Genomic DNA, 25,476 nt, shown 5'->3' with positions numbered 1-25,476 from the left:
GCTCAAAAAGTTCTCACCACTCCCTAGGACACTGAAGAACAAGCACAGGGTCTCACAGAGGTAGCCAAGCTCAGCATCTGCAGTTCAGCCCATGTGGAAATTAAACCATAGACATAATTTTTCAGTAGCTCCAATTTCAGATGACAAGTACATATCAGGCATCCGCATACACAATACTTTTAGCTGCTACTCAAGAGTTTCATACTGCAAAAGTATCATCAACATTTAGAGCCATTTATTTCCCGAAGTCCGAAGTACATTGATATTTTAACACCAGAAGTAAACATGAAGTCTTCAGTTTGTGAAGCTATGTTCAGTGTAATATCAGAGCCAAGTAATGAATGAGCTCCAAACATTAGCGTCACATGATTCAACAGAGAATGAAATTGCCTTATTACACAGAAATACCATCTAAGCAGATAAATATCAACAAAATCTGACAAATTCTTCCAAATAGTCTGTCAATCTGGTACTTCAGACACAAAACTGAGACAAACAGGCTAATTTACTCAAATGGTAGGTGACAGCTTTGTATATTTTCTTCAGAGAAGAAAGATGAAAGTGCAGTTCAACCCTGCTGAATCAATGTGACTCAAGTGGAGCAAAGCCAAGATGTTCACATCAATTTCCTCACAATAATCACAAGCACTTTCAATTCAGTCACTGGCTGATGATCAGAACTAGAAACAACATATACACAAAATACTCTCAGACACTCCTGTTCCTTAATGCAAGAACTAGCACATTCTTGGAAGTCAGTTTAAGTGGCAGTTTTAAGGACTAGCACAAGTGCTAAAGCATCAATTTTTGCCTGATGTAATAATGCAAAGGAGTCCTGCAGGATGTAGAGCTCATGCAAAACTCAGCACATGGGTGCAGGCAAACTAAGGCAGTAACATAGTGCTAAGGAAATACAACAAGATCACACTAGCCAAAGAGTAACTCTTCAAAGCACACTGGACTTCTGGTTACCAACTCAAACCATTAATTAAAAATTCAAAACCCTTTCCACAGGTGATACCATGAGGTCACTCTCCCTTGCCTTTGGAACACTCACTGTTTCAGTTATATAGTCCCTCCTCAGCCAAGTAAGCAAGCCACTCCAGAGTGTTTCTGAAGCCAGCAGTAAATTACCATCAGATGCCTGAAAATCAGGAAAAGGAACCTAGCCCAAGGAATCCCTTCCAAGAACCACTTTGTGAAAATATCGCTTATCTAGAGAAGAATGCCATGCTGCGGGCAAGGAGTATCTTTCTGTGTTTGTCATTCTGATACTTCCCTCTTGGAAGATCTTCCCTGGAGCAAATAAAGTATAATCCCTCTCAAGTCTGAACTTAAATAACTTGTTTTATAACCTTAGACACATTCATATCCTGTAGGCCTCACTTTCAGCTAAACCCCTGCAGCTGCACATACACAACTCAGTTGCTATTCTGTTTGCTAAATATCTGATACGGCAACATAAACCTGGGTTAGCTATTTACAGTTTAAAACTACAGTAAGCAGCAAATGCAGACACAGGATTTTGGGCACAAGACTTCAAGGGTTTAGGTACTCAAACATATAGTGTGCTTTGTTTTTTTAAAAACAGTTGCTCTGATAAAACAAACATTAACTCTCATTACACATGTTTACTGCCTGGACTATTTCACTACTGTTCATTTCACCACACTCTAATAAACAAAACCTCAGGGAATAAGGAAATTAATGTTTCGCTACTGTTCCTTCATAGAAAGCTTAGGTCAATTAAGGCAAATTAAAGATTCATGAGAGCCAAGACATTATAACTATGCTTCTCAGTAAGCATTTCACCAACTGGTGATTCTTATGCAATAGAATACTTTACTACAAGCTTTCTTTATTCCATCTAATACTTTGACACCAGTTTCATTTTTATATTTAAAGAGATTGCTCTACTACAAAAATTCATGCACACAGCTACTTCCAAGAAGCAAACAAGCACTTAAATATTTTTCAAACGCTAGAAAGCAGTCCTTTGAGAGGTAATATTTGAAAGCCTAGAAAAGAAGAAATTTGCTTTGCTATCTTAACAAATGGTTAATGAAGGAATCAATTGTCTGCTATTTATTCGAGCAAGCAAATAAGTCCAGTTACTGGAAAACACCACATTTTACCTACTGCATACAGAATGTTTAGCATGCTCTGTAGCACATATATTATAACTGCTGAAAGAAACTTCTTGGCCTATACCATCAACTTCTAAGATCTGCACCCAACAGCCCAATTTTGGATGCAACATTACAGACATGCTATGCTTCTCCATCACGTTCAGCCTATGATTGAGCTTTAACACTTCAAATTATTTCTTCTCTGCTAAGAGGTACAATATTATTTCAGGAAAGTTGGCCGCAACCTGTTACACTACAGATGTCTTTAACTTTACTCCAGCTCAAAGCAGCTTCTAGGAAGTTCAGGTATTTAGTCTACTGCATTAACAGATCACTTAATTCCATTTAAATTAACAAATCAAGTTTTAAAAAATAGCTATACATACATACTTATTTTCTTACACATAACAGTTCATATTTCAGTAGATATCAAGAAGACAATTTTAAAAATTCTTTGTTTTGCTGTAAACCACTACTTGCTTTCATATAATAATCCATATTGTACTTTACATATTAAACACTTTAAATTTCTTTTACTACAAAAAAAGCTATGTGCAATTCAACCAATGAAGAAATCCAATTTAGTTGACTTGGTATCAAAAGATCTAACAATACATACTACTTATTTTTATAGATTTCTTATAGTTCATCTGCTTGCCATTAAACTACTTAGAGATGACAGACGGGAACTGCTGTTGCATATGAAGTCACATTTGCCTTCAGATTAAGACACTGTTTTTTTAAAATCAGGCTAATGTTTCCATGAGAATCTTCTTACTTCATCTGTTCCTCTACTTCAAGCATTAACATTGATGAGTAATTAACTGCTTTGATACAATCACAGACCCTCCTGTGAGCTACCACACCTTTAAAGCAACAGGCTCTTACTCTTCTGATTTGTTAAGACTCTCTAGTGGCACCAGTCCTTTTGTTCTTTGCCTCAAGTTTCCCCTACTTTAAGCTCAGTAGTCAGCTATACCGGGATTTGTTTTAGTGTCAAATGTTGTTTAAACATGGTTGTCTAAAGAGTTAAGTGTCCATAATAAAATAAAGATGGCTCTGAGTATTGGTGGTAAGATATGAAGACTCTTTAACGTTAGTTATTAACTTCATGTAGTATCAAGTCTTTGGGAATGCTTCTTGCTGCTCAATAAAGTCATAATCACTAACAGAAACTACAGATAGAATTGCAAGACTCTATTATGAAAGTATGGTGATATTAACACACTACCTTGAGCAACCTGGGTGTGAACTTGATACCAAGCAGGCAGTTGGTTCAACATTCATCACTTAAATTACCCTGGATAACAGTATGGCCAAAATAGGAGAACCACAAGCCTCTCTTCATTCCACAGAAAAGAAGCTTCTCCACAAGGAGACAGGAAAATCAGGAAATTCTGCTGCACTTTCTCTTGCACCAGGACAGAAGAATTTTAAGCCTACAAGCTACCGAGTCAACATTTAATTACACTCAATAAATACTCCTTTTCAACATGCACCAAACTGTTTAAAGTCTGATTTGAACCAGTTTAATACATGTTATTATGGCAAGACTAACATCAGTGCATGTTCAACCTCTAGCACACATAATAGTTACTCTTGTACAACCATGTTCTAGGGAGTTGTAGCACCTTACTGTTTTCAAAGCAGTACAAGTTGAACACTTCATGTGCTTAATCTTCAAAATAACCGTACTTGAGTTTTTGATTCAAGCCTGAACAGCAAAGTGAGCTTACTAATAATTAGTCAACAAAAGGCAACAACATAACATAAAAGTTCAGAAAAATCAATTTCAAGGAAAGGTTCTTTTGCAACTCATTTTTTACTGAGTTTTTAATCATTCCTATCATCCTATTGAGGCTTCAGTACATACTGAATAACTATTATCCTCATCCCTAACTGCAACACTGAATTACAATACAAAATTCAGGCCAGGAATGCCACCAAGAAATAACATCTCCCTGCTCATATAGTACCTAAGAGTTCCGCAAAGAGGACACTCAGATGACCATAGAGTTGCTTGTCTTTTTAGAAGACTTAAAAAGGACAGTTTTAAAGATGGGAAAAAAGTAGAAAGTGTATTACAATTTTTAAACATGTCACTTTGCAAGTACAGTGCTTCAGAGGCAGTTTTATTTGGAAACAGGAACAGTTAGATGAGTACCCACAGATTCTCAGTGAATTGCACATACTCTCCTTCCTTCTCTAACTAGTGAGGAATAATGTCCAGATGAAGATCGTCAACAGTCTGGTCTTGAAAGCCATATTTCTGTAGGTCATTTCTGCAGGTCATTGTCTAGTGACTATTGGATAGGCAGATCCAAAAAATTCTGTGATCAGAGACATAAACCTAAAGTACTACAAAAGGGTGGGGATTTCCTGTCATAAGAAGCCTTCTGCTTCGAAGAAGAAATGCAACATGAGAAGAATACACCTAAATCTGGTGCAACAGTGTCTATAGCTGTGCCTCCACTTCAAACACCCCAGGAGTGATACAGATGGCATAATGAACAAAAACTTTGCTTAAGGTACTTTTGGCTGCAGCTTTCATAGGAAAAAAATAAACTGATAGTTCAAAACAGGTAGAAAAGCTGAATCACCACTCAGAAGACTGGCCCTGGGCCACAAACAGCCTGTCAGAATAACTGAGACTGTCTTCTGCTCTCTTGAGAAAAACATTGAAAGCAAACCATTGGCTAAATGGATTTTCCTCAAAGGAGCAATAACTCTCTTATCCACTACTTGCCCTATCTGCCTCTTTACTGCTTCCATACACTACCATATCAGTCCCTGTACACAGACTGATGGAAACCAATAGCTTGTGTATAAGCTAAACCTGACAAGACAGCAAGCTAACACAGATATAGAAAATCCCTATCTGATAAAGAAGAAATCACAAAACAAATACAAGTCCACCCAGCAGAAAGGTGGGCCTCATGACAATAAATTGCATGGAACTACTTCATGATACCATAATTGTAGCACTTTGAAGAATCTACTAGAAAAAATAAATTCAATAGCTAGGGAAACAATTTTAAACTCAAATATTTGACTATTTGTCCTTCCTTGGTCTCATATGACCTGAGATTCTTTACTAGTAAATACAGTAAGGATCAGAAAACGTAATTAACATGCTTAAAGCTATTTATTTCTGAGAAACCTGGGTCAAAGCCTAACGTATGAGTACATTTTTTGGCAGCATTTGCACAAGATGAAGATGAAGATTTTGCACATCTGAACAGAGGACCAAAACTCCCACACAAGCCTTGCTCTTCATTCACGCTGCAGTCTTCCTTACAGTAGGCTCAAAGTATTTTACAAACATTGAATCTTCCCTCCAGCTCTTAAGGAGACAGGGACGACTTTCCATTTTAATATCATCTTAGCCCTTACACAAATAGGAAGCTGAGGACTACTTTCCTTCGGTTTCACCTAGTCTTTACAGCGGTGAACCGCTTCAGCAACCCGGCTCCGGGCACAGCCTCATCCTTCCCGCCGCCGTCTCCCTGCCCTGCTAACCCCGCAGCCCCCCGCACAGCCCATGTCGGGCCCGGCCCCTGGGCGGGAGCGAGACCGCTCTCCGCACCACATGGTGCCCTGGCGCGACCGGGGGCCCGCTGCCCCGCTGGGACCCCCGCCCACACCCACCGCTTCTTCGGGATGGAACCGGAGGGCGGCCCGAAGGAAGCTCCCTGCGCCTTGCAGGGGCTCGGGGAGAGCGCTTCCCGCTCCGGCGCCCGGGGTGAGCCCCGCAGGTGCCCACAGATGATGCGCAGCCGGCGCCGGGCGGAGGATGGGGAGCCGCCGCCGCTTCCCGCTGCCTCCTCCGCCGCGGCCGCCATCGCACTTCCGTGTTGTGCCGCTGATCGCCGCCGGGTGAGAGGTCGGAGGAGCGGAAGGGGCCTCGCAGCGCTCCCCCACCCTCATATCGGACGTCCCGGCATGCATCGCCGCGCGCGTGCCTCGCGCGCGTCCCGCCCCTGCCTCGCCCAGGGGGAGTGGTTGCTCGCGCGCCCCTGCGGGTCCCTGGGGCGCCCCGGGGCTCCCTGAGCGGCCCCCTGAGGGGCTCCGCGGCTCGCTGAGGCGCCCTGGGTCTCTCCGGGAAGCGGGGCTGCTGCCGCCTGCGGAACTGGGCTGATGAGCAGGCGCCACTCAGCTTTGCTTCCCTCAGACGGCAAGGGCGGACGCGCGTATTGCTGGAGCTGCGAAGCTGAGGCCTGTTTCCATCAGCAGCCGTGCTGCCCGCCAGATAAGCGGCTTGCCTCAGGGGTAGAAAAGGCATGATGAGAGATTTCTCTTGTCTTGTGCGAAAATTACCACCCCCATACGTTGCCAAGATCAAATAGGAAGTGCTCATTGATAGCAATAATATTGGCAAGTTATTTCAGAAAGAAGTTGTGAGGTGACAGAAGATCCTGCAGGAGTTGCAGATTGTACTGCTTATTATTGACAGTGACACCAGGGCCCTGGAGAGTCAAGGGCTGCGAAGTCAGGTGTCTCTGCCAGGGTGACCTGGCTGTTTCTCCCATGCTGTGTGTTGCTAGGAGGGATGCACTAGGCTACCAACAATCCACTCCCCTCAGTAAACACACGCCATGAAATGAATAGAACCCCTAATGAAGCTGGGACTGTCCTTGCTGGATATAGAGCTGTCACCCCTTGCCATGCTTGAGCCCTGTAAGAACAGCAGGGATTCACCCTGTAGCATCAGTTTGAAAAGGGGATTGAAAGAGCAGTAGAAGAATTAGAAGGGACAATTTGAAGAATTGGTATTGAAGAGATAGTAGACATGCAATGCCTGTTTGCTAAGAGGAATTTTCCTTCAAACACTAGAGTGCTTTGATCAGCTTTGGATTTCCACTCAGGAGAAGAAGTGGAAACGGAAAAGATTTTATGGGAGAACGGATTATTTAGAGAGGTTTTTTAATCAGAGAATGAAAGAAAGGCTGAACAAACTGATTCTCTTTAAGAAGACTTAAGGAAGGTAGGATATCAGTCTTCAAATTTGTAAAAGACTGCTATGAAGTGAAAGGGGGCAATCAAGCCACCCTTCATGTCCCAGCTGTGTTGGTGAGAAGTGATGAGCTCTAACAGAATTATATAACTTCGTCACACTACTTTCTAATGGCAAAAACTGTTGTAGTCTGCCTAGAACAGTCACCTTCATTAGCATTAAGAACAGACCACATCGATCCAAGATGATATCATTATGAGCAGTTCTGCTCAAGGCAAGGCAATGAGCTAGATGACCTACTCAGATTAATTCCATTTTTTTCCCTGTGGCATGAAATGCCTCACGCTGATGAAGCTGTCCTGGGTTCGTGAACATTTGCAGGACGGTAGGAAGGGACAGGGCCAGGGCAGCTGACCCGGCTGGCCAACGTGTGTTGGATGCCATCCTGGTGTCATGCCCAGTGTATAGGTGGGGAGCTCCCTTGGAGCTGTGGTTTTCGATCAGGAATGACTATGTCGGGTTCCAAGTGGTGAGCATTTACGCACCACTCTCTTTCTATATTCTTTCATTTATTGTTATAACTGTTCCTTCTTAACTTATGTTGTTTTATTAAACTGTTCTTAGTTCAAGCCACATGGTTTTCTTCCACCTTTTCCTCCAATTCCCCTATCCATTTTGCTGGGAGGGGGAGGAACAAGCAACCTCATGGCTCTGCTCCTGACTGGGCAAAACCACAACAGAAACCTACTCAGTTGTCACACAGAACTTAGTTTCATGGTTTTTTGGTTTTGCAGTTGGAAGGCACCAACTTTTGGGAAGTCTCAAAGTTGAATGCTCATATCCATGGGATTACTGATACTTTTGTAATGACATTTTGCTTACATTGATTAATTTGTTCATTCCGCCTTCATACACACCTATGTTTCTTATGTATATGAAATAAAATGAGAGTCCACAAAACTTATTCTGTGACCAATCTCAGGGACCTGTTTCTCCCATGATACTTCAACATGATACATTTCTATTACTTAAGCAACTAGCAGAATTCTTCAGAGAGCAGCATCTGGCCTAAAGTTCTCCAAGGAGCAGTATGTAGCACACAAGCAGTGAGACTTTGTTTCAGTTCACATGCAATGTTGCTGCCTGTTTGAATCATAGTTCTCCTTATAATAAAGGGGAAAACAGGATCTCCCTAGAGAGACTAATGTGGAGATTAATACATGAAAAACGGTGTGACAGTATAGGCTCAACCCCTATAAGGCCTACTGATGAAAAGCTCTACATAAAAGCCATCCAGGTATTATTAGTATTTGTTTTGCTTTTACTATCACCACAGTTAATTGATTTTATGTCCTTGTTGTACTTTGCCTAGGAAATAGTCTGTAATTTTCCTGGGGCAGGAATTGCACTAGTTGCAGTGGGGTCTCAGCTTTGGGTTAGGTTTCTGGTATTAGTGCAACATAAACAGCTGTTCTGGCAGTTTGATAGTTTGGTTATGGAGTTAAATTTCCCCCCTGTGAATAATTTGTGTACTACTTTCTGGATTAACTCATGCATATCCACATTTAACTGTCTGCTGCTGTGGAAGCAGTCTGTAGGGAACAAACACAGGTCTCTTGACTGAGTTTCTATTCACATTGTTTACTGACATTCTGGATATAGCTGGGGGGATTTTAAGTCACAGTTACCTAAATCTTTCCACATTGCTGAACGCTGGCAAAGAGATACTAAATTTACTGTAGTAGGCTTTAGATTTTCCTAGAATATTTATTTGTATCACAGTCACTTGTAAGGAACAATAATGAACCCTTTGCTCATTTATTTGATCCTAATCTTAGAAGCTCCCAGTAAAAATTAAATTCAATGAGTATCAGAGATAGCAATATTTGTCACCACCTCAGGTATTAATCCTCCAAAAAGTTCCTATTTAATTTTCAAGCACATGTGTGGCTGGAGACTTAACTGGGGGTGACAGAGGCATGGTGGGCTGGTTTGGAAACCATAGCACCTCATTTTTGTGCAAGAGGGGGCTTTACTTACAGTAAGAATGGTGAGTTTTTGCCAGTGCTCTGCATGCAGTCCTCAGCTCCCTTGGAGGGATGGCAGTCTTCATAAAAAGGGGCAGTATCATAATGTACTGGTGATTCATGAGGTTGATGTTTCTCATTATTTGCCTGAAGTGAACCACTGGCATATTTTCAAAAAGTATGTCTAACTGATTCATATAAAGCCTACCCAATTCGTACAAGTGCTGAAAAGAAAACTTAGGATACACAAGTTTGAAAGCAGTATAATTGTGACACCAAAGAGAACAGATTTCAGTAAAAATACCAGCAGATCCACAGCATGATAGTTTGAAATATGCTCACCATTGCCAAGCTGAAGTGACAGCTTTCACTGTTCTGTGACTTTTCTTCCTACATTCCTAAGTGCATTTGCAAGCATGAATGAGATATCAGCTTATGGTGATACCCCTCATGTCACTAGACCTGCATTTCCAGGATTCTGTACATTAACTAATTTTCAAGAAACATAGTTTTAAAGAAAGTTTACACTGTAATGCAAAATAAAGTACCCCAAATACTTTAAACTTTCACAGAGGTCTTCATAACAAGGTGTCTTGGAGCTCTTATTACACAGTAATCCCATGGGAGAGCAAGAGGGAAAATGCTGCTCAGGACAAACGCTGTTCTCTTAGGTAACCCATACACAGGCTATGGAAAGAAAAGACTCTTCTTTTTTTTTCTTGCCTTGAATGAAGTTCTTAGACAGATTGTTGAAAATCACCAAATGCAGCTTGAGAGCTCTTGAGAAGTAGGTGTTAGATGTGGAAAATTAATTGATGGGATACACATCCAGGCTTAGAAGCTTCAGCAACTTACAAGTTGCTGAAATATCAGCTGTGGACACATCCAGAAGAGAGAATTGAGTACTATTTTCAACTTAATCTATACAAAGAACTTTTTAAAAGCTCGGAGAAGTTTTATCGAAACCTGAGAAAGTTCCTTGTGTCAGCTGAAAGTAGCAGGAATTGCTAGTGGTCTTGTACTTGCCTGTGCTGTTCCTTTACTGACTAAATAGCAGAAAAAACGTTGTGAGATTTTAATCTATTTTTCACTTTTCAAGTAGCACAGCTTTGAGTTATAATTCTTTGCTATACTACTTCTGAGGGCAATAGAATAATATTGTCATAACAGTGGCCACTGAGAAAATGAATATAGGGAATCCCTTGCTTTCTAGAAAGATGGGAAATTAGAAACTACTTCTTTAAAGAGTTTTCATTTCATGGCATGACTTGCAAGCTTAAAACAGAAGGAAATGCCTACTTGAATAAGGTGTGGTTTAGAAATACTTGCTTTCCCCAGTTCAACTGCTGTTCAGATGTGATTGACACTAAGTTATTAGAACACCTTTTGTTCTGTACCCTTGTACAAAAATCCACCACCTACAAAAGAGGTGGGGTTTTGGCTGCCTTAGATCCAGTATGGGTGGGGGACATCCACAGATGAATCATAGGCTCAGATGATGAGACAATAAAAGTGAGGAAAGGGCAGCATAAGCCCTTGAGAGCACACCCAGATTAGTCATGTTGTTCACAAAAGGAAAAAAAAAAAAAAGAAGGTTTACACACCTTCTTGAACTTGTCATTCGACACCAAGTAATTCATGTTCTGGGAGTTTTGTTGATACTTGAATGGGCCAAGAAGTTTTTCTTGAAAGGAGATAATTTCTCTAAGACCTGCTTAGGCTTTGTGTCATTTTCTCCAGAAGACAAGAGACCCAGGGGAAAGGTATTGCATCCTTCTGCTACTAGCTTATGGCAATATGAGACACAGCTGGCAGGCTTCAGTGCCACGGAATGAGAATGGCCCAGGTCTCAGAGCTTATAGCTAGAGATAAGCCTGAAGAACCTCAAGCCATTGGCAAGGATCAGCCTGCATTTGGAAAGGTTACACAAGGATAGGAGGAACTGAAACTAAGGAAAAGGTGATAAAATTCTGCAGAGTATGGGCCATGAATGAAATCTCCTATCTAGGGATCTTCAACTAGATCTTTTTCATGTGGAAAAGGTTAGTGTGCAGCGATTTTTTTCTTTAAACATACAAAAAATACATAGGTTTTTGTACATAGTGGTCAGCTCTCTCCTTGTAAACAGTAACAGCTTAGAACTATAGCTTAGAACTAAATCTGTATCTGAACAACTGCTGATCAGTGAGAAGCAAGTGCTAAAACACTGTCCATAATGTATTAAAAAAATACATATTGACTCTTCTGTGAAACTGCTGTGACTTCACTACGTCTTCCACTGTTCCCCAAGGCAGAGTTATCAGTAATATATTGTTGTTATTATATACAAGTAATAACTCCTGATCTGACTTTTCTGTATATCACATTTTGCATGAAAGAAAAATACTTGCTAAATTGTTAGCTGTATGTATGCATGAGTTTGTGCACCAATCACTTCAAGGTTGGTCTTTGCAAAGTGAAAAAGACACATTTCTATTTATTTCTGCTGGTTACTTTTGGTAGTAAAAGCAGAAGTTAAGTTCTGTCACTGGTAGCAATAGTAGAAGATAGGTTTACCAATGTACATGCTTCCCAGGTCCCCAGTGAATTTGTTTCACCTATGTTCTACTGTAATGACCATCCTGCTGCATCCAAATAACTGAAGGGAAAAAGATGAACTTCCTATAGAACTCTGTGTGGGGATCTATAGCCCTGCCCAGTTTCAACTCTTCCTTAGTGTATGTCAAAAGCCTATCAAGAGCTTTCATATTGATTTATTAAGGCAATTCAGTAAAACCATAGTTACCAGATACAGCTTCCTATGGCTTTGTCAAAGTAAGCATAATTTGACAGTTATAGACAGTTAGCTTTCAAGGTGCGTATCTCAAAGGAGCTCAAGTGTGTTTTGCATGCTCATTTTTACTGCCCCGAGACTTTACCACCTTCCCCTTTTTTAAGAGAGCTGACAGTTCAAGGAAAACGTAACTGCCCAATGTAATGAGGGGGCTTCTGTAGAAACTATTTGCCCCCCTGCTTACTGGCTCTTGCAGCTACTGTATACCTGCATTTTATCTTAGTGACTTCATCTCATAACTCTTCTCAGGTCTCTTTATTTACCTTCAGAACCTTCTTTTATTTTTTTTTTTTTTTTTCATTCCAGCTCTACGCTCTGCTGTGGAAGAGTCTGGCAGGAATTGCTGCAACTCTGAAAATCCCCTTTTGAGAGACAGCATTGCCTTTCTCAGCCCAGCTTATGAATCTCTACTGAAGCCAGCAGACAGCAGGGAAACATTCCATAGGGAATTTAGGAAGGAGAAGTTGATTGTGGTAAGCACTGATCAAGTTCAACAATTTGTCCTGAGGTTCCTGTATGTACTGTGCCCTGTGCTCTAATGCATATGGAGGATGTTTGGCATTCTGGGATGCATCAAGAAGAGTGTGGCCAGCAGGTCAAGGCAGGTTCTTCTCCCCCTCTACTCTGCCCTGGTGAGGTCTCATCTGGAGTGCTGTGACCAGTTCTGGGCTCGTCAGTTCAAGAGGGACAGAGAAGTGCTGGAGAGGCTGCAAGAACTGGGGCTGTTTAGTCTGGAGAAGAGGAGATTGAGGGGAGATCTTATTAACATTACAAATATCTAAAGGGTGGGTGTCAGGAGGTTGGGGCATCCCTTTTTTCTATTGTAGCTAGTAACAGGACAAGGGGTAATGGGATGAAGTTGCAACATAAAAAGTTCCACTTAAATATAAGAAAAAACTATTTCACTGTGAGGCTGATGGAGCAGTGGCACAGGCTGCCCAGGGGGGTTGTGGAGTCTCCTTCTTTGGAGGTCTTCAAGACCCACCTGGACATGTTCCTATGCAGCCTGATCTAGATGAACCTGCTTCTGCAGGGGGGTTGGACTAGATGATCTCTAGAGGTCCCTTCCAACCCCTACCATTCTATGATTCTATGATTCTGTGTTGCTAAGACCTCTATGTACATCCGATCCTATGGAGAGATCCCAGAAGCTACATTGTACAAGAGTATGTTGTTAAAGAACCCATTTGAAGTGTATAGCTTGATGCACTAAAATTCTGCCAAGCTGCCATAGTTTCTCAGAATTTAGAGGAGGAAGAAGGAATGATGCAATAACGGCATTTGCTTAATTCTGTATTTCCCTTGCTTAGTCCATAGACATATTATTGGTTCTAATAACCTATATTTTACTCTGAAGGGTATATAACTTACAAACTGAACTGGGGAAGAGAATGTCGCTTGAATCTTAATTAGAAACCCAGTCCCTGTGTGTCTTTTTGAGAATATCATCATTATGACAAGAGCTCTACAACTTCTGGATGAGAAAGAGCTTCTCGGGAGGAGGAGAAATAAAAGAGTGTGGAGAGGGCTGACTGTACCTGGATGCAGTTTAAGTCTTTTGGATTTTTACCTACTTAATTAAAATATGAAAAAAAAGGTGGTGATGAAAAGCCTAGTGCATTTGCACAGTTCTTGGCTCAATCTTAAAGAATTCTACACTGCTGGAAGATGGATGTTTATCAGATAACTTAGCAGAAATGTTTCACATATTACAGTTAAAGCTGGAACACTTCATTGCTGTGACCAACCTAAAAAAAATAATTTACTTGATCAGTTAGCAAGGCAGCTTAACAAACAAGTCAGCTATTGCAAATCCTTCCTCAGAGTTTAATGAGAAGGAACAATTTCTTCTAGTGTCTATTTCATTTTAAGACAATTACCTGAGTATGCTCTAGGGAACACCAAGGTATGCAACATCAGACACACAATTAAGCAATGTAATTGTGTGGATGCCACATTTAGGACAGGCAGAGTGTTTGAATAGACCATGCAACAATGGTTCCCAAATGGAAACTGGCAAATAATCATGTGACTAAAAGTAACAAAACCCTCTTTGAGTTGTGTTTGACTGAAGTATTTGATTTTACTTTTGATTGTTTGAACTTTTGTTTGATTGAAAGTTTGATTGAACTTTTAGGGTTCCCTTCACATAGTGCCATTGTTTTGGTCATTTTTCACATGAAACAATTGATTTTTTTTCCATTTTGCTTTAAATGATAGGTTAGTCCATGATCTCAAGGGAATTAGATGTCAAAGCAGAATAAAACATCTACAGCTTAGATTAAAACCACTAACTCTGTCTCAATAATACTTACATTATCCTCAAATGATGTTATATTATTCCATCTTTAGCTCCCATGCAATAGTACAATTGTCTTGTAAAGGTAGCCACTAATGGTAAGCTTTTTGTAACTGACAAGAGAGAATTTTATTAACTCTCCAGATTTCCCAGCTCATGATAGGTGCCTTGTGAAAATGGTGGACAGAATGAAACCTCTGAATTTGTTGTGATACATGCAGGCACCAATATCCATTTATAATTCAAGATGCACAGTCTTTCAACACAAAGCTAAGAGTGAACACTATTCTTGCCATTATGGTCTGCTGCGGGCGTGGGTTAAGCCACGTCCTGATGTCCTGCAACACATTTGCAGTTTACAGTCTAAGCTCTATCTTATCCAAACAGCCTCCATTCCCTCTCTCCACTGTATTTGTATCTTTGTTCAGCCCTCAGTGATGCTCACGTCCCTCTTAGTCTGCTTCCCCCAAGTTTCCCACAATCATATATTCCTTATAGTGTGGCCCAGCTTCCCTCTGCATTGCCAAATCAGGTGTGCTTTCCCAGTATGTACTAAGTAGATATACAATACTGATACAATTCAAGGGGGACTGATACAATTCAGCTTCATTTTTAGAGACACGCTTCAGGATTGTAAGTTTAGGAAAACATTCAAGAATACATAAGACTAGATTAGGTAAGAGTCAGGAGGAGTGTAGACAGGAATGGGTGGTGGTATTAGATATTTAATGGTCTCTTCTTGCGCTGTGCCAAGAGGGGATCAAGTACCTTAAGCAACTATTTGGCAGGATAATGGAGGCAAAGGGAACATCCAACAATGGCTTTTTACGTGCTTGTACCACAGAAAGCTTCAGCAGGAGACTGCTGATGCTATGAACAGATGATCTGTGTTTTAGTACCTTTTCTTTTGTAGCTCTGCTGTTCCTCAAGGGAAAAAGGAATGGGAAGGAGGAATAGCAGTCTGCAAAAGAGGAACCGGAGGCACAGAGTTGTGGACAGGGAACATAACCACAGACTGATGAGCTGCATCCACCATTTAGTGTTGCACTTGTGGCTAACCACAGCAGAAGGGGAGTGATTTCCTTGTTTACATTCAGCTAAATTATCATTATGCCAATACTATACCAGTTGCATTTTGTTTAAGGCAGAAGCATGCGCTCCCCCACCTCATTTTCCTTTTCCTGGGCCTGAATCTAAGCTCTTCTGTTTTGCCCCAAAACAAGAAGGACGAAGTAATAGTAAGGCTGAAGTAATAATAATGAGATCAAGTAGTACATCAAGGAAGTTTGAACAAATGTAGCTATTCTTGTCATTCTATGAAGCAAAACAAATGTTGACTCAATTATAATTTAGGCTGGGGCTTCAAAGGCAGCTGAACAGAATATTTGTACACGTAAAAGCAACATTTCTGCTCAGATGCAAATCTGTTGCAGTTTTTAAAGTACAGTTTTAACATCAGAGGTGCTGGTAAAAAGGGATAATTTTCAGCATTTTGCAAATTACAGCACAGTATATTAAGAGGAATGAGTGGCCATTTATCTGAATATTCAAGGCTATAAACCAGAGCAGTTCAGCACCTGCTCCACAGGCAGCTAAACTATCTTTGTGATGAGAGTGCGAGGCTCCTGGAGAAGGGTAGAGTGGACAGTCAGGGACAAGAACAATTAAAAAGCATCATTACCTATAAGTAAACAAACAATGCTAGAGCACACTGAATGGTGAGAGTCACTAGCAGGCAGCCTGGCAGTCTCTCTCTCTTTCACTTTTGGAATGATTGACTATTTGTTGATTTTAACTTTTGGAAATGTTGTTTCCTTCCCAATGATTATGTGATTTGAATTCATCTGCATATTTGATTGTTTTATTGTAGAAGTTTAATTAAGTAGATAAAATTAAATAATAGCTTCAGCTCATCCTGCAGAATTTACACTAGCGGGACACCTTAAATATTCCTGCTGCTGCTGCCTTGCCAGACCTGAGGACTCCAGCCTCTGGCACTGTCAAGCCAATGCTGTTCACCAGTGCTTTGTTTCAACAGAGAAATGTGGTTTATAAAAGGAGTAACAAAGGCAGCTCTTTTTTTGAAGAACACAAAATAGATGAAGCTGGTCTCAACTGAAAGAAAGCCATCAATTTAGACAACAGCCTGCTCTTTCAGCTGAAAACATGGGAAATGGAGCAGCACAAATGGGTGAACTGCTTGATTCTCCAAAATATTTGTGAGATAATTAATCTCTACTGCTTGCTTTGTTTGATAGGAGACCAGCTTACTGCTCTATTACATGTGATGATATCGCTGAAGAAGGTAGGCATTTTCAGATGAGAAAAAACAGAATTTATTTTCTCTTTAACACAACATTCTTTGTGTGTTGAGAAGTAAAAAAAAAAAAAAAGAAACTGTCCTTGTGTTCACGGCTCCTCAGCAGTACAGCACTGCAAGTTCAGGGGCAACGGAACAGTTGTAAAATAGAAAGTGAGGGCAAAGAAAGAAGTGCCAAACTTTGAGGGAGAAAGTACTGTAAATATACCTAATGACTAGGCATTAAAAGAAGTACTGAGTGATTCCTCATGTTCTTGTGAACTGAAACCAGAGTGAGAAACCGCAGGGCAATCATTCCCAAGCTTGCTGGAAAAACAAGACTCTAGGATAATAGTGTTGGCTCTCTTGCTAGAGCACTCCCTCCTGGCCAATTTATGGATTAGTTTTAAGAGGACAGTTAAGGATAATAGTACAACCTTCTAACTGGAGGAAAAATAAAACCACGATAATAAATTCAGCAAAGGGAGAATCAGAAGACTGAGGCATTTATCACGGCAATTGTCTTGCTATGACAATAGTACTTAGCCTGGACATCTTAGTGCAAAGCAGCTTGGGCCAAGAGCATTAAAAATGCTTTAACCTTATTTAAATACCAAATTTCAGCTGGAATGCAGGGGTTGAGTCTCCCAGGAAAGCAAGACAAAGCTGAAATGCTTTTTCTTTTGTCCCTTATTTGAGTTTTCCTTCCTTTTTTCATTTTTTCCTTAAATGGCTAGAGATCATTTCTGTCTCATTCCTCCAATAAGATGTTTGAATTCCTTATTTACTACTCAGTACATCGTTCAAACTCTCCATCTCTCACAGAAGAAAGCACTGCTTTTGGAACTTCTCTTGGAGCAGGAATGCAGGGTCATGTCACATTCTTTCTGCAGAAAGCTTTTTAGCAATTATTTTGTAGACAATTGAAGCATGTACTTGTTTATTAGTAAAGTATTTTCTAAACAATTCTGTTATAGTGTCTAAATATATTTTATGGTAGCTTCTAACTGGTTTCTAAACACCATAAAAAAGTATAAAAGGAAAAAATGCTTGCCTCAGTTTTCTTTTCTTGGTAATACTGTGTGTCCCAGAATTACCAAGCATTCTTGCCTTCTGTAGCTTGACTTGTATGGTGTTGTTGGCTGTGTTAAAACAGTCAGACTTGCCAATCTTGAGATTTCAGTCAGTCATATTTCAATGGGATTTAGTAGAAAAGCTTACTTTTTTTTTTACTTTTTTTTTTTTTCTCCTGCCAACCCTTCATTTTTCACTCCATCCTACCTTGTACACTGCCCTCAGGGCTCTTTAAAATGTACTAAACATTTTAGTTGCAAGACTCGGGGGTCAGCAGCCTCTGCACATAAGCATCTCCCAGACTTTTGATTCAAAGCTGATTCAAATGAGCACCTCTGGGGTGAGCTTTTGATGCAGTGTCCTCAGTCCTGCAAATCCCTGCAGGTGGTACCAGCAAAGGGCAGATAGAGCAGACAATGGGTCCTGAAGTTCCCAGCTAGCGCAGACATCACTGCCTCACATGCTGGAACTCACAGGATGAAGTTGTACCCCACATTTGTACCCAAATTTGTCTTACCACAGTTGGGGGCAGCAAGAATCTTGCATAGGTAGTAACTCTGTGTGAAAGACATCTAGAATTGTATGATATTGAGTTCTGACCTAAGGAGATTGGTAAGCTGACCAGGGCAGGTTAACAAGATACTTTTCTCATCAGACACGGATGGACAGCTGTGCTTGGTAACAGAAAATAAACCTAAGCAGAGGCTTTCTCACTAACATTTATAGCCCTGCAGATGAACACTTGAAAGGACAGGCAGCTTTGTTCAAGAATTAATGAAAAACCTGTGATGACTTTGAATTCAAGGCATGACTGTTTTGTGCTCTGTGGTGGATCTCCCTTTTTCTTCACACAACTCTCCTTATTCTCTCTGTGAACTCTCTATAATTCTATGAACTCTCCTTGAGTAGTAAAATGCATGCAAGACCTCTGGGAAGTGCAGCGTGCACTCCAGGGATGTGTGGTGGTTTTCTTCCACCAAAAGTATGAAAGGCTGCAGTAAGGGAAACAATAGGCTTTGTATCTGTGGAAAAGCTTAGAAATATTGAGCTTAACTACAGGAGATATAGATAGATAAATGCTTTGAAGTTTTGTTCAGTGAAACTCTACCTGCCATTCCCTGATTTTACTCTTTCTCTGAAAGTGCACTACTGTTCCCCAGGGCACTGTGGGTATAGCTGGACTCAGGTGCACCTGCTGACTGCAATTCTGCCTAATGCCCATGGCTGTAGGTGGTCAGAGGGTGCTCCAGATGAGAGTGTGAAACTCTAAACTTGCGCTAGTATTTTCTCCAAATTTCACATTCAGGATTAACCCAGCAGTTCAGACGTGATACTGCAACATATAGTTACTTAGACAGAGGAGACGGGCTACAACTAATATGCTTAGGATTATCCCTAATGTTTTGTCTCCCATCATTAACTTTAAGACAGCAGGTAGTTACTAGCATGGGCAGGCTGATGAACAGGTATCTTCTACAATGAGAAGATGAACTAGCTAATGGAAAACAAACTAGGAATGGGAAAAAATCCATTGCCAGGATATTGTGCAGTCTAACACAGTATGGCAAGCATTGGCAGACATTCACAAGCTGGAGCATGATTAACTGGAACAGGCTGCCCAGATGGGTTGTGGAGTCTCCTTCCCTTGAGACATTCAAAACCCACCTCAATGAGTTCTTGTGTGACCTAGTCTAGATGGTCCTGCTCTGGTAGGGGGGTTGGACTAGATGATCTTTCAAGGTCCCTTCCAACCCTTAGGATTCTGTGATTAGGCTGACCAGTCATAAGCTTTGTTAACCCACATCTCCAGGAATCAAAGACACAGAGATGTCAGTTCTCTTCCGAGATCTGCTCTGTTTGCAGCAGTTTTCCCTCTTCTGCTTTTAGTTTTCCTTTTTCTGCTTTTCTTCATGTTAATAGTTGGAGCTATTCAATTGTCAGGGAGGTATATGTATGCCTAGTCAGAGATGACCATAGTACAGAGATTATAGAAAATGGCTTCCTGCTTTATTTGATATAATTTCTAGTACAATTTGAGTTACTGTTTTATTATTCCTCCTATGTACCCAATTAGATTTTTCTGTCAGAAAATCTCTGCTATGGCAATACAGAAAAGAATATAAATTAAGTATGACTCTATGCTAGAAAACTAAGAAAACTGGGAGGAATCTTACAGTCAGTTAAAGTAAATAAAACAACATTTAAAATCTTAGCAAAGCATTCCAGATTTTGAAGTGACAAAGTCCTTTTCATTAAGCTTTCTGCATTACTTAAACAGTGACTGCAATGTGTTGTGCAAACAGTTTTAATGTTCTCCTATTACTGAACCAGGAGGTTACGCAATCAGACCACAACACACATGTTCTGAAGGCAACTTTAAAAAGCAGTAAAGTATTATAAAAAGTATCATTACAAGAACAAAGGCTCTTTCAATTCATTCTAGCTGCTCATTTCACAAGAGAGGGAGGTTATTTAAAATCTGTGTATTATGCATGTAAGCCATAAAAAGTAACCTTGGGAGACAGAAGCACTGCCTGCACCAGTCAGTAATAGGTGCCATAAGTGTTTGCCTTTTAGAGGTGGCAAATAATACTGTAAGCTTACATACAAAAGTATGTGCATGTGGGCTAAGATATGCCAAACAGGTGGAATTAAAGGTTTCTGGCATGGAAAGCAATTAACCTGAGGGGAACTTCTGAACAAGGCTGAGTGTGCCTCTCTCCCTTGCTAATATTTTCTGCCATTCTGCCCTTTCTACATTGGCATCTGTTACCTTGATATGCTTTTACTATTTTCTGCCCTGCCCCAGGTGTCTATTAGCTTAGTATTTGATTTTTGGCACCCTTTTCCCTATCTTGCTTGTGCTTGTTTCAGGCAACAGCAGCTGTGTGGAATAAATCCTTTGGGTTTTATGGTGCCATTGTTCAAAGCTGTGTTTAAGAGCACTCTTACACATTTGCAATAATAAACAACTATAGAAAGAAGCTGGAATTAATAAAAGCAGAATAAAAAGGCAGAGATAAAAACTGTTATACAGTGAAAGCAATTGAAAGTATGCATGTATGGAAAAAAAGAGGTTTTTGATTAGCACCTTATGAATGAATGATGAGGAAAAAACATACAGTAGTTATCCACCAAGATGGGTTTGTGTTTTGAATCCCATTTGTCATGAAAACCACACGGCAGAGATGTCAGACTGGCCTTTCTTAATTTTGTAAGTAAATATCACTTTAGATCCTCTTTCAACCAAGTGACCAGTACTCTGGTGCATACTGGAACAGCCTCGGGGATGGTCTAGTTATGTTTGGACTGCAGTTTTTCCAAAGGGGGCACATTCTGGCTAAAAATACAAGTCTTCACTCTTTTCTATCATACTTCCTTTTTACGTAAGAGAAGCATTTGTAATACTCCACACCTCTGGCAACTCCACACCAGCTCAGAGGCTGCCTTACAACACAGCTATTCCTCAGAGTCTATGTTGGACTTCATTGCTGAAAAAAAAGAGAAAGACTGGGAAGTGGTAGAATTTTCTTGGTTGTCTTTCTTTTTTTCACTAGGTTACCCACAAATCACTAATTAAAAGGAACAGATACTTAGAACAGATTAATTCAGATTTATCAGTGATACTTGCTATTTTAAGGACTATTTTACATTTTACAAGAAAGAAAAGAAAATTACAGTAAACATCTTTTGATAACCTTGCACATTCCACTCCCATAGCCAACTCCTTTTCTGTGAAAAGCTCTATGTGTGCATTTTTATATTACCTAGAACTTCAGAACACGAGATGGCAGTGTAAATTGTAGTGATTTCAGGCTTCAAGCTGCTCCTGCTACTCAGACAGAGCATAGAACATTTTACTCAGTCCTATATTCATCTAATCATGTACTTACAGTATTAGAAATAAACCTAAAATTAGTTGTCAACAGCAGAAACACATGCAATTTGCCAATAAATGAATATTGCATGAACAAGTGTTAGGTAACGCTTAATTCAAGATTTTATCGTATATAACACCACCCTGGAGACATTAAAAGCCTCTTATGGAACTCCTCAGTTGCAATAATAAGAGGACATCCCTTTATGAAGGAATGGAAGTTGGCTTAGTTGTGAGAGCTTCAGAGCAAAATTGGCTGCAGGGGAAAAGCACATAAGAGAGCTGGCAGCCTGAAATATGTGAAAAGCTCAGAGCTCTCAGAGGAGTAGTGCAGACCACTGAAGTGGAACAGGCTGAACAGTATCTAAAATTGAACAGGTGCCTTTCTATGAAAAAACCAACAAAGCGGACAACTGTTTGGCATGACAACTCAGAGAAAAAAATTTCCACCCAGAGGCATCAAATTAGAGGACAGGTCTCTGGCTGAGGACAAACTTGATTAAAGAGCTACAAGAAGTCAGACTTTTCTGTGCATAACCTCAGAGAAAGATAATTCAGGGTCTCTCTGAGTACCAGGGCACAAAGAGAACTGCAGTAAAAAAATTTACAGGCAACTACTCCCTGACTTCTTTTCTTGGGTCGAGTTGAATATTGGCATTATTGGATGTAGCTAAAAAGATGTCTTGGCTGTCTTTCTGAGCTAACTCCTAGCATTTGGTTCTGTAAATGTAGCCATATTAGAAAGGCTTAGTACACAGTTATAAAAAGCCCTAAGAAAAATAGTAGTATTTCAGAGTATGTCATAATCATGGAAAACAATATCCCTGTGGGATGTGTAACTGGCAAAATTCTAGGCAGTCCTGCTTTCTCCCTGAGGGGTGCTCAGGTGATGTTGCATCTCTGCAGCTGAATTCACGGCACTAACAAGTGAGTCACACTGACCCAGAAGATCAAAAGTCAATGCCAAAGTTCATGTGTGTGCATTGCTCTCAGGCAGATGTCATGTAACTATTTTCTATTTTTCTCTCCAGAATGAGAATATTTGTCATTCTCCATGGTACTGAGCAATGGAGAACCTCTTAGCAGCATGAGTGGAGCATGGCACACAAAGCTTGACCAGTGTTTTTGGTAGAAGGTAAAATTGGGAATGATAGTTCCTGAGTCTACATTTCTTGTAGTCGTTATTGTGTGTAAAAATATTCCCATGTTCCCAGTCCCTCAGTCACGGTAGCTCCAATAAAAAGCTGTCAGGTTTTTCATGGTGGTCCACTCCTGTCATTACAATTGAATCGATTGCTTCTTGTTATTGCCTTATGTTCCCATGCATAAATCACTGCTTTATTCCATGGCGCTTTTTCTCCCTCTCTCTTTCTGAGTTTGCATAAGGTTGAATTTGGCATTGATTCAAATCAAATGATTCTAACATAATTTTTGCCTGGTATTTAAAGTAAGGCTGGGTGTGACTAAAATAAAGCATCTTACCTTGCAGTTTTAGTCGTTTGGTCTATTTGTCACAGTAGATTACAGAAAGTGTGGCATGCGCAGAATTATGCATACACTTCTCAGCCATCTAAAGTGGAGGATAAATTGAACATGTCATGGTTCTAGTGCAGTAATTTATATTGAGTATAAGCTGGGAAGGACCAGAGCCAAAACCTCAGATCTAAATTACCTTGAGTTCCAGGGAAATTTTGGTCCAAATAAGAACTTCACAGCTGTTCATTATTTAATTAAGTGAATCCACATGAGACCATGTCTCAACAGTCCCAAACTGAAAGATTTACACCAAAATTGAAACTTAGTGGCTAAGTTCACAGATGCCCTATGCTAACCCTGATCACCAAAGCTCTCCATATGCAGTTGTTGCCTCTTGACTTCTGCTGTCTGTTATAACTACTCCACTGTCTCTGTTGGCTTTGTCTCCATTATCTGTAAATGAACTTTTTGAGCCCTGTACTATTTCCTCACTCACACTATCTTATGAGGATTCACAAACTCAAAACTACTGAAGTTGGTCTCATGTCTGCCTTCTCATTTCACATGTTTTTCAAAGTCTGGTTTGCAAAGGTGCCTCTTCCCTTTGTCAGCTCTGAGAATTGTCTGCTTTTCAAATTCCTGTCAATGCAGATACCACCAGTAATGTCCAGTTTTGAGAGGAGAAAGGAAAACATCATCTTTTCTTTTGTCTCTGCGTGGTCTTTGCTACAGTCTGTCCCATCTTCTTTTGCCTCTAGTAAAAACCCAATCACAATTTAATGGCAGTAGTCAGCTCACACAGATGTACAATGAAATTCCTTCTCTAAATAGTTTTAGTGTTCTATTCTATTTTTTTTACAAGTATGATCAATTTCCACATAATCAAAGACAGTGTACCCTCCCCCCACAATAAAATGCAGCTCCCTCCTTTTGTGTTTCACAAAAGCATCTCTTTGATCCAACCCATCACAAATCAAAATTTATTTCTTTCCCATATCCAAACCAACTTCTTCTCCCCAAAATAAACTCTTCCCTTGACAGTGAATTTTAATGACACTCACAAATTCAGGAAGTCGTGGTGCAGCAGAATGACAGGAGTCTTAGAGACACTTTAACCTTTTCAATTTACTACAAGCATCATCCCTCTGCCTTACATTAACTCATAATGTAAAAGGCGAGGTCTGGTCTGTGAGGGAATAGAGCAGGAAATGTCAGGTGGATGGAGATTGCTACCTTCTGGTCCAGCATGGGCCTCCAGGGTCCAGCTGGGGCTTCAGAGCTGCTCAGGGCAGGGAGTGGCTGGGGAAAAGGATATTGGGGTCTGTTGCTACCACTAATAGATTCCCCAAGTAAACACTGTTTGTCATCATGAAAGTAAAAGGCAATCTATTTAATATTGAAATTCAATTTACATAATAATTTTATTTTTAAATAAAGAAAATAATATCTATCTAATTTTATCTAAAATGTATTTATTAATTTCTATTTTATATAACTTGGCAAAAGTAATATGCCTGCAGAACACACTGGCAAATGATATAATTGAGCGCTTAGCAGGATTCAGTAAAAGGTTATACATACATATTCATACATTTATGTGGGGAATTAGATTGGACCTGATAAAAATTCATAATGGTTATAAATGTTCACGTTTCGGGGCATAAATCAGCCACCAGCCTGGGGTTAGAAAATAACTTCCCCTATAACCAGGTTGTTACACAATTATCCATTATACTTGTGGAGAGGGGAGAGGAGGTTGAAGAATAGGGCAATTTCCTCAGAGACATCTGGGAATTACTATTGGCAGACAACTAATTTAGATTTGATCTGGTATGGAAGTTCTTATTACATCAACTAATGCAATTTAGAATTAAAGCATATGATTTATTTTGTATTTCTTGCTCTTCATGTAATCAAGTTCATGCCTGAGGGTAACTGCAAGTCTTTTCCTTCCAAGCCAGCCAAAGTTAGGGAAATTCACTGTGCTGCATTTTCTCACAGACCTCCTTAAAAACAGCTTCAAATTGTCCAAGGGAGTCAGGCAGGTCCCAGGAATTTAGTTTGTTGGGAAGCTAGGCCAACTGATATAGACAACTTAGTTTCTGTGTTAGCAGAGAAAAAAATGCATGCACAAGCTGCAGTAAAAACTCTTATATTCTGAAAAGTTCTCATTCTTGTTAGGTTTGCATAATAATCTAAAAGGAATTGGAGAACTCCTGAACATCACAAATTATAGCTACTCCAGGCCTGATTTCTCTGCTCAGTGCTGTCAGCGGACCTAAGCAAAACATGGGTGTTCAGCGAACTGGCTTTCACCAAGCAGCATACCTCAACCTTGCCTGTTGCACATCCAAACAAAACAGTCTGCAAGCTAACATAACACACACCTAATGCTAATACAAACAAACAACCCTTACCACCTTGCAGACAAAGAACTTGATTGAAAATCAAAATCTTAATCAATTGACAAAGAGTCTGTAAGTGAATATGGGAAATTAGTACATTCAC

At 40.2% G+C, this 25,476-nt stretch overlaps 1 protein-coding gene across 3 annotated transcripts in view; it reads right to left on the bottom strand.

The window, feature by feature from the left end:
- Nucleotides 1–6,054, bottom strand: part of AGPS (alkylglycerone phosphate synthase) — a 61,645-nt gene extending 55,591 nt beyond the window's left edge. For 2 of the 3 annotated variants that reach the window (XM_062004880.1, XM_062004881.1), the window contains exon 1: nt 5,778–6,054. In XM_062004880.1, coding sequence (XP_061860864.1) covers nt 5,778–5,971 — 194 coding nt within the window. In that variant the 5' untranslated portion in view covers nt 5,972–6,054. The remainder of the gene's footprint in view (nt 1–5,777) is intronic. The other variant, XM_062004879.1, reaches the window with a different exon arrangement.
- Between the last annotated feature and the right edge of the window lie 19,422 nt (nt 6,055–25,476).

This window comes from Colius striatus, chromosome 11 (genome assembly GCF_028858725.1).
Source record: "Colius striatus isolate bColStr4 chromosome 11, bColStr4.1.hap1, whole genome shotgun sequence".
NCBI classification, from domain to species: domain Eukaryota; kingdom Metazoa; phylum Chordata; class Aves; order Coliiformes; family Coliidae; genus Colius; species Colius striatus.
The sequence above is the reverse complement of the archived record's forward strand: the minus strand, read 5'-3'. Positions and strand labels throughout refer to the sequence as shown.